The following is an 8,263-nucleotide window of genomic DNA, read 5'->3' as shown; positions in this document are numbered from 1 at the left end:
CATTACAGCTCCCCTTGGTGTCGGTGCTATTCCTCATCTGTGGGGCCAGGGACTGTCTGTGGGAGGCAGGGCCTGCCCTGCCCGCCCTCAGATTCACCCTCTTCTGCTCTCTCCTGCTGTGCCCCTGAGCTCGCTGACCTGGCTGCTGGAGCCTGGGGGGGATGGAGGAGGAAGCCCCCAGCCCATGTGATCATTATTTTCACTCTTTATGTCTTGCATCGTCTTCCGGTGCAAACCACAGGCTTGTTGCTAGCCATGTCTGCGCTGCATGTTACTGGTGCTGTTGGCCTGCCAGACCCTTCTGCAGAGGTGAGGCTGGGTCCTGGCCTGCTGGCTTTGGGACTCCCCAGCAACTGCATGGGCTCCACGGTCCGCAGCAGGGCTATAATCTAGACCCCACCACGTGCAGTAATGGACTGTTCGCTGCAGGCGCAGGAGGGTTTATATCCCTGGTGAGCCACACACGGCCATGGAGCTGTGGAGCCCGGCCCCGGAGAACCGGGCGCTGGAGAACTCAGCCCCAGAGAGCTCAGCTCCGGAGAACTGGGCCCTGGAGAGCCCGGCTCATGGCCATGTTTGCACTCGTGCTGGCTGTCACAGGGAGGGCTGTGCAAAGCGTTTGCCCAGAGCAGGATGCCTGTCCTTCCCACCCTACAGCCCAGGAACAGCCCCGTGTGCCAGGAACCCTCACCCATCAGCGAGGGGGCGGGAGGGGGGGTTTACATCGCTGGGTCTCCATGCTCCACCCCCCAGCTCGTGCTGCTCCTGAGGCTAAGTTCCCCTTTGCCACCAGTGAGAACTGAAGCCACACAAGCCTGAAACCTGCCCCAGCCCAGCCTCTCCAGGTCCCTCCAGCCCCTCTGCTGCTGAGCTCTCAGTGCCCCCGGGACGCTCCGCTGGCTGGGGGTTGCCCATGGGGCTGTCTGTGGGGAGTGGGGCTGGCTGGGCCTGCAGAGGGGAGCGTGGTGGAACAGCTCTATTGCTGCATGTGGCAGGCAGCTGTTTCTGGGAGAGGGAGCCCCTGACTTTGGGGGCAGGAGCCCATGGGGAGACCTGACCAAAACTCAGGCAGTGGCAGCGCGGAATGGAGCGGCCCCGGCGCTGCCTCTGGCCTGTGGGGTCAGCTCCCATCAGCCCAGCTAGGACAGCTCCCTGGGGCAGCGCTCTCCGCTGCCAGAGAAACTGCAACGACCCCCTGCTCGCTCTCAACGCCGGCCCCCAGCCCGCCCCATGGAGTAACCCCCAAGGCCACTAGGGGGGAGCCATTGCCCAAGACACCTGGGTGCTGGGAGGCCTCTTGTGACGGGCTGTTCCACAGGCTTTTCCTGCCCCATGGATGTTTGAGCCCCACAGGCCGGTGGGGGGGGGGCAGCGGTGCGGGAACTGGGGGTGCTGCACCCCCCTGGCTGGACATGGGGCCATCACACCCGGGGTTTACAATTTTGTTCAGTGGTGGCAGCACCCCACGCTACAAACTGTCGCAGCCCCTGGGGGGGCTTCAGGCCCCCAGCTGAGCTGGGAGTGGAGTGGAGGCCAAGCCACTGGGGGCTGCAGCCCTCCTGACGCCACGGATGGGGGTCACCCGCCCCCAGCTCTTGGCAGTAGGGTCCCTAGGTCGGGGTGGGGGGCTGATGGAGCCCGCTGGCTGGTACCACGTGCCCAGGAAGAGGCTGGTGACATCGAGTTGCTTATTCAGCTTTATTAGACAGAACACGGCAAAGCCCAAGTGCCCCGGCTGTGTGGGCACCGCCCCCGGGCCCCCAGCTAGGCTCTGAGCCCCCCCAGGGGAGCGCTGGGGGGCACCAGGTTGGGGACAGTGTGGCTGAAGTGCAGGCTCCTGGCCTGAGCACGTGGGGCTAGCCCCACTGCCCCCCTTGGCCCTGTCACTTGCCATCCTGTGGGGCTGGTGAGAGCCCTGGCAACAGCCCAATGGGAGCAACCTCGCCCAGGCTGGGGCCTGGGCCCCATTCAAACCCACTCTGCCTGGCCTCCCCCACCATCCCCTGAGCCGCAGGCTCTAGCCCTCTGGCCTCCCCCCTCCCCAACCTCCAGCCCCCCTCCTGGCTCCCCCTCCCCTGAGATATTTTACTGGCTTCTGGGAGCCACGCAAGGAACCAGCCCCCCCCAGGCCCTCGTCGCCCCACAGACTCACTCTTTACTCTAGAGCCTCCCCCAAATCTACAGCCCCCCCCTGCCTCTTGCACCGCTGAACACCTGGGAGGGCCTGTCCACAGCCTGGGTCCCCGTGGGCAGAGGCCCCTGCCCCCCCCCGCTGTGAGTCCCAGGCCGGTTGCTGCCCGGGCTCTGCCGTCACAGTGGGTGCGTCCGGTGGCTCTCGGTGCACCAGGGAAGAGCCAGGCTGAGCTGTGGGGGTAAGACGTACGTGGCTCCCCCAGGGCCCCAGCCAGGCGGTGCCATCTCCAGCCGCAGGCGGCAGCTCTGCTCCTGCCGGGGGCATGTCGCGGTCTCAGCCAGACACCAGTGCTTGGGCTGCTGGGGCTGCGTCTCCGGTGTCAGCCCAGCAGCGTTGGGCTTGGGGCTTGGCTGCTGGTGCTCTGACTCCAGACAGGGGCCGGGGCTGACCCACTTGGGGCTGCCACCTGGCCCCTCGCCCTGCGCCCCGGGCTGTTGCTCGCACTCCGCCTCGCCCTCGCTGGCATCTCTGTCCCACTTGCTGCGGGGGGCCCAACGCAGACGCTTCTCCTTCCTGAGGCGCCGGCGGGCGTTGGCGAACCACGTGGAGACCTGGGGGAGGCTCATCTTGCTGATGATGGCCAGCATGACCTTCTCGCCCTTGCTGGGGTAGGGGTTCCTCAAGTGCTGGCCCAGCCAGGCCTTCAGGGCGCTGGTGCTCTCCCGGGAGGTGGCCGCCCTGGCTCGGGACAGCTCCGCGGGCAGGCCCTGGCCGAAGCAGGGGGCGCACAGCACAGGGCCGGGCAGGAGCAGGGGCTGGAGGTTGTAAGCAGCCGTCACCTGGAAGGCACAGGACAGGGCGGTGAAGCCCTCGGTGCAGAGGTGGCTGCAGGGCCCTGCCGAGGCGTGGGCAGGGAAGGGGCTTGCTGGTGGATTGCCCAAGCCATGAGCTCCCAGCCCTGCCCCAGAGCAGCGCCCCGTGTTCAGCCACATGGGACTGGCACATTTGTTGGTATCTGCTCCCCAAGGGGAGAGCGGGGCCTTTGCTCCGGGCAATCTAGTGTCCTTCCCCCATATCCTGCCGGGGCTCCCAGTTCCTCTCCACTCTTGTGCTGAGCACACTGGGAAGTGCCCCTCAGTGGCCCCCCTGCCCCCTAGGCTCTGTCCTGGGGGCAGGCTGGGCTCTATGGATACACCCCCAGGCTAGCCCACTGCTCTGCTGGGCCTGCTCCAGCGGTGCTGGTGGTGGTGGGGGAACGACATGGGACCGTCCCAGCCCTGCCAGATCAGAGCCCTGACCCACTGAGCTGATCCTGGGGACAGACAGTCTGTGGGGCAGGCCCAGCTCTGCCCCCCAAGCCAGAGTACTGAAAGCCACAGGCAGGCCCCTGGGGTTTGCTGGAGGGGGCTCCCAGCACCCACCCCTGCTCCTGTGGATAGCGCTGTGGCCCCCACCGGAGCCAATGGGCAGGGCAGGACCACAGCTCCTGGGAACTATTGTTCGGTGGGGGGGGGGGGGGGTGGCTCAGCGGGCCCCTACAGCCAGCTACCCCCCCCACAACAGGGAGAGCTGCTACCCCACAGGGAAGGGAGGCAGGCAAGTCCCAGTCTCTGGGGCAGCGTGTGTACACCTGGCGGCAGGGGACCAAGGCGTGAGTAGCAGAGTGGGCAGTGATGCCCGGCTGTAACCACTCGCCTGCAATGCCCCCCCAGTGCCAGGACTAGACCCCCCAGGAATCCTGGTTCCCTGCCCCTGAGCCACCCACTAGCCTCCTCTCCCGTTTGAGCTCAGGGTGGCAGACGCTTTGCCAGTGGGTGCTCGGCACCTGCCCTCCTCCCAGCCACAATGGGTGCAGCGAACTGCCCGCCCCCCGCTTTTCCCACTGGGGTGGGGGCCACGTGCAGGGCACCCCCCGAAGGGTGGCGACAGCCCCCTGCCCCTCCCCAACACCCCAGGCCTGGCGGCCCGTCACTTACTGGCTGTGCAAGGAGACTCAGGTGCGGTGGCAGCAGGTTGGTGTCCTGTGGTGCCGGGTAGGCGCAGGGCAGCTGCAGGACAGCGTGGTGAGGGGGAGGCGGCAGCCCTGGGGCCCCCCACATCCCTCTGGGGCCCCCTGGCTTGTTGCCAGCCTGAGCCTCCCCCCACACCAGCTGTGCTGCTGCCATGCTGCTGGGACCAGTGGGAGGGAGCCCAGAGCACGGAGCTTTATAGGGGGCTGGGGGGGAGGGTCCGTGTGGGGCCAGTAGGGTGATTGACAGCTGCTTAGCAAGGACGAGCAGTCTGGTGCCAGCTCCCGTTAAAGCGCCCGCCCAGATTGTCTGGGTGGTAAATCCCCCAGCACGGCTGGTTCCCTGCGCGTCCAACATGCCACAGTCATGCCACGACCACGCTCCCGTGTCGGCTATCCCGGGGGTGACACGTGGCGCCAGGCCAGAGGAGCCCCGTGCGTATGGCGATAGTGCCCGGCTGGCACGGTGGGATTCTGCTGCACCAAGACATGGGGCATAACCGTCCCCAGCCCCCCAGGCCAGCCCCCATTGGGCTGGAGGGGGGATGGGCTTGGCCTCATGGCCCACGCTGGGGCCCATGGGGGTGACCGGAGGGCAGCAGTGGTGGGCCTGGGGAGGCAGCGCTGGGGTGGCACACGCCTTAGCCCAGGGCTGGGGCGAGGCTGGAGGAGCCGTTGGTATTGGCACTGGCGCTCCGGGGGGGCCTGCGGTGAAAGGAGTCAGGCCGCCTGTGGCCTACAGCCCAGCGGGCCCCCCCAGGAAGGGAGGCCCCGCAGCTGCCTGGGCCCTGCCCAGTGGGGGGGGCGGGGGCTGGAGCCAGGGCTGCTGTGGGGGCAGGGGAGAGAACCCACCTTGCTGCCTGGCCCCCCACCCCTGCTGCAGCCATAGCTCTGGGGATCCTCAGGGCAGCGCCCTGGGCTATCTGGCTGCGCTGAGCCCAGCTGCGGGCGGCAAGAGGGGCCCAGGTGGAAGGACCCATCACTGAGCCCTGGGCAGAACCGCTCTGAGCCACGACCTCCCCAGGCAGGGGGGCGCAGCTGAGCTGGGCTTAGCCCCAGCTGGGCTGCAGGGAGGGGGCAGATGAGCCCTGGAGGGCAGGGGCAGGGCAGGGGGGCCTGGGAAACAGATTCCAAACAGCAGCAGCTGCTCGGCGGTGCCAGGGGAGACCCCAGCAGCAGGGCGAGGTGGTGGGTATGGGCGTGTGCACGTCAGCATCGCACCCTGGGGCCACTTGCCCTGCCCCCAAGGGCTCTGGTCGCAGGAATCCCGCTGCCCTCAGCCCCGCCGTTCACTCAGGCCCCGGCGGGAGGGGCCCCTGACCCCGAGGGCCCTTCCAGACTCTGCCCCCCCGGCCAGGGCTGACACAGACGTGGACCCACAGCTGCACGTAGTGATTTATTTCAGCGTCAGGATCCATTAGAAAACAGCAGAGCTGCAGGGGCGTGGTGCTCCCGGGCTGGGCGAGGCGCCTGGCGCTGGCAGACCCGGCAGTAACCGAGCGAGCGCCGTGTCGGTGGAGACGGGAATCACCAGGGCGGGACAGCAGGGGCTGCGGGTCAGGACTGAGGGGCATCCGGATGGGGGGGATGGAGCTGTGTTAGTATGAACATTGGGAAACACGGCGCCTCTTGCCCCTGCTCCGGCCGGGCAGACGCTAGCAGGGCCCATCCACTGCCCTCGGGGCAGCCTGAGCCCCCGGCAGCGGGTGGCACTAGGGCCGGGCTGGCAGGGGCCGGGACCCGGCCCCACTAGCGGGAGAACTTGCGCACGGCGCGGTACGAGGCTGGCACGGCGAGGTGCTGCGCCTGTCCCCGCTCCTCCTCCTCCGTCAGGTCCTCGGCAGAGCCCCAGCGCTTCCGGGCCTGGCCGCTGGCCTTGGGCAAGAGCAGACAGGCCAGCGCCCTGTTCCTGCCACGCACCGCTGGCAGCTCTGGGGGAGAGAGGGCAGGGCAGGGTCAGGGCAGGAGACACGGCCCCCTCCCAGCAGGGCTACAACCCCCAGCCCCCTCCACACACACACCCTGGCAGCCCCTGTCCTGTCCCCTGCCCTGGGGCACAGCTGAGCTCAACGGGTGCACATGGTGGCACCGAGCAGGGAGTGCCCAGCCCTTTGCACGGCCCCTCCCCGCAGGCAGCCAGGCTAAGCCCCGCCCTCGCTTGTGTGCCCCTCCCTCCATGCACACGCTGCTTGCGGCCCCCGTCCATGGACCCGCAGGGAGAGGGGGCCCCCGAAGGGTGGACAGACAGACAGACAAGGGGCATTTCTCACGGGGCAGCGTGGCGGCTCTGTCCAGCGGCTTCTCTGCTTCCAGGTAGTGTCTGGCCAGGTGCCCACTGTGATCCCGCACGTTCTGCTTGGCACCTGCCGGGACACACGGTTCAGCCCCCCCCCGGCGGGCACCGCCCTCCCCGGCGGCCTGGCCCCAGGATGGAGAATGCACCAAGAGGGCTCCAAGTCCTGGGCCGTGACCCCCTCCCCAACACGGGTCACCCAGCGGGGGGGCCCTTGGCTTCAGCCCCGCCCACCCCCCTTGCCAGCGCTTTCCCGTGCCCGCAGTGTCATGAGAAGGGGGCAGGCCGGGGGGCAGGTCCCTGGGGCGGGGGCTGCTCACCGTAGCTGCGGACGAGCAGGTCCATGAGCTGACGGTGTCCATGCAGAGCAGCGATGTGCAGCGGGGTGTAGCCCTGGGGGGACACGGAGGCATCAGGACGCGAGGGACCGGTGGCGTCAGACCCCCGGCCCAGCCCTGGAGGAAGGAAATGGGGCTGCCCAGGAGACTCCCCCCCCCCAGCAATCTCCCCACCCGGGGGACGTGGGCATCACCCCCTCAGAGCGGCCCCCCGGCCCTGAAAAACGCCCCCTTCCACAGCACAGCCCCCAGTGATCTCCCCGCCCCCACCCTTCCCAGTGAGACCCCCCAGCATCCAGTCCTGCTCCAGCAACAATCACCCGCCCCCGGGCACCAGTGCCCACTGCCTAATCTGTCCTGAGGAGCCTGCTGCGAGGTCCGTCCGTCTGTCCGTCCCCGGGCACCTGCATACTCACGCCCTGCTTGGGGGGGGGGAAGAGAGCACAGGGTTAGTGCAGAGCTCCAGGACCCACTTCCAGTTAACCCTTCATGCCCCGCACATGCAGTGCCACGCTGCCAGCACAGTGCCACACTGCCAATGCAGTGCCTGCCGATGCCATGCCACGCTGCCAATGCAGTGCCACACTGCCAGTGCAGTGCCACGCTGCCAGTGCAGTGCCTGCCGATGCTGTGCCCCGCTGCCAGTGCAGTGCCCGCTGCCAGTGCAGTGCCTGCCGATGCCATGCCCCGCTGCCAGCGCAGTGCCCCGCTGCCAGCGCAGTGCCTGCCGATGCCATGCCCCACTGCCAGCGCAGTGCCACGCTGCCAATGCAGTGCCTGCCGATGCCGTGCCCCACTGCCAGCGCAGTGCCCCGCTGCCAGTGCAGTGCAGGCACCAGCTTGGGCTCTGGCCGCCACCCCTCCTCCGACATGCCCCATCCCGCCGGAGCTCAGGCCCTCGCCCAGCACAGCCCCCTCCGCCTGGTGTCCTGGCAAGCCCCCGTGCCCCCGGCTCCTCCTGCCCGCACAGCAGCTGGGCGGGAAGACAGCAGGTACTCACGTGCTGGGTCCGAGCATGGGAAGCAGCGTGGGGAGGGGGAGAGGAGAACCCGTTAGAGCCAGGCACGTATGGATCAACGCCCCCCCCGCTGCTCACAGCCCCCCCGGGGCTCTGCCCCACTCGGCACTCAGCTCCCCAGGCCGGGGACCCCACCCTCCGGGCCCCACTCAGGGAGGTGGGAGGCCATGGGCCTGGGGCTGGCAGAGCCCCTGCTGGGACCTGCTGCCTGGGGCTGGACAGGGCCCCGAGCCCCCCGCCCGCCCGCCTCCCCTCGCCCGCCGGGAACTCACCGAGCGCGTGTTCACATCGGCTCCTGCAGCCACCAGCAGCGAGGCCAAGTCCTCCTTGCCGTGCTTGGCCGCCCAGTGCAGCGCTGTCTGCGGGGAGAGGCCGGGCTGGGCTCAGACCCCCTGCTGCCCCCCAGCCTCGCCCATCCCCCGAGAGAGCCCTTCTCCCCCCATGCTGGGCTCAGACCCCCTGCTGGCCCCCC

General features: G+C 68.7%; 1 protein-coding gene across 5 annotated transcripts in view; it reads right to left on the bottom strand.

Moving 5' to 3' along the window:
* Nucleotides 1-5,532: 5,532 nt before the first annotated feature.
* Nucleotides 5,533-8,263, bottom strand: part of LOC112123854 (ankyrin repeat domain-containing protein SOWAHC-like) — a 10,191-nt gene continuing 7,460 nt past the window's right edge. For all 5 annotated transcript variants that reach the window (XM_029911814.1, XM_029911811.1, XM_029911813.1 and 2 more), the window contains 5 exons: nucleotides 8,064-8,150; nucleotides 7,190-7,195; nucleotides 6,756-6,828; nucleotides 6,413-6,505; nucleotides 5,533-6,073 (listed from right to left, as the gene is read on the bottom strand). In XM_029911814.1, coding sequence (XP_029767674.1) covers nucleotides 5,892-6,073; nucleotides 6,413-6,505; nucleotides 6,756-6,828; nucleotides 7,190-7,195; nucleotides 8,064-8,150 — 441 coding nt within the window. In that variant the 3' untranslated portion in view covers nucleotides 5,533-5,891. The remainder of the gene's footprint in view (nucleotides 6,074-6,412; nucleotides 6,506-6,755; nucleotides 6,829-7,189; nucleotides 7,196-8,063; nucleotides 8,151-8,263) is intronic.

Source organism: Terrapene carolina, unplaced genomic scaffold, assembly GCF_002925995.2.
Source record: "Terrapene carolina triunguis isolate 2854851 unplaced genomic scaffold, T_m_triunguis-2.0 Scaffold130, whole genome shotgun sequence".
NCBI classification, from domain to species: Eukaryota; Metazoa; Chordata; order Testudines; family Emydidae; genus Terrapene; species Terrapene triunguis.
This window is presented reverse-complemented; position numbering and strand designations above follow the sequence as displayed.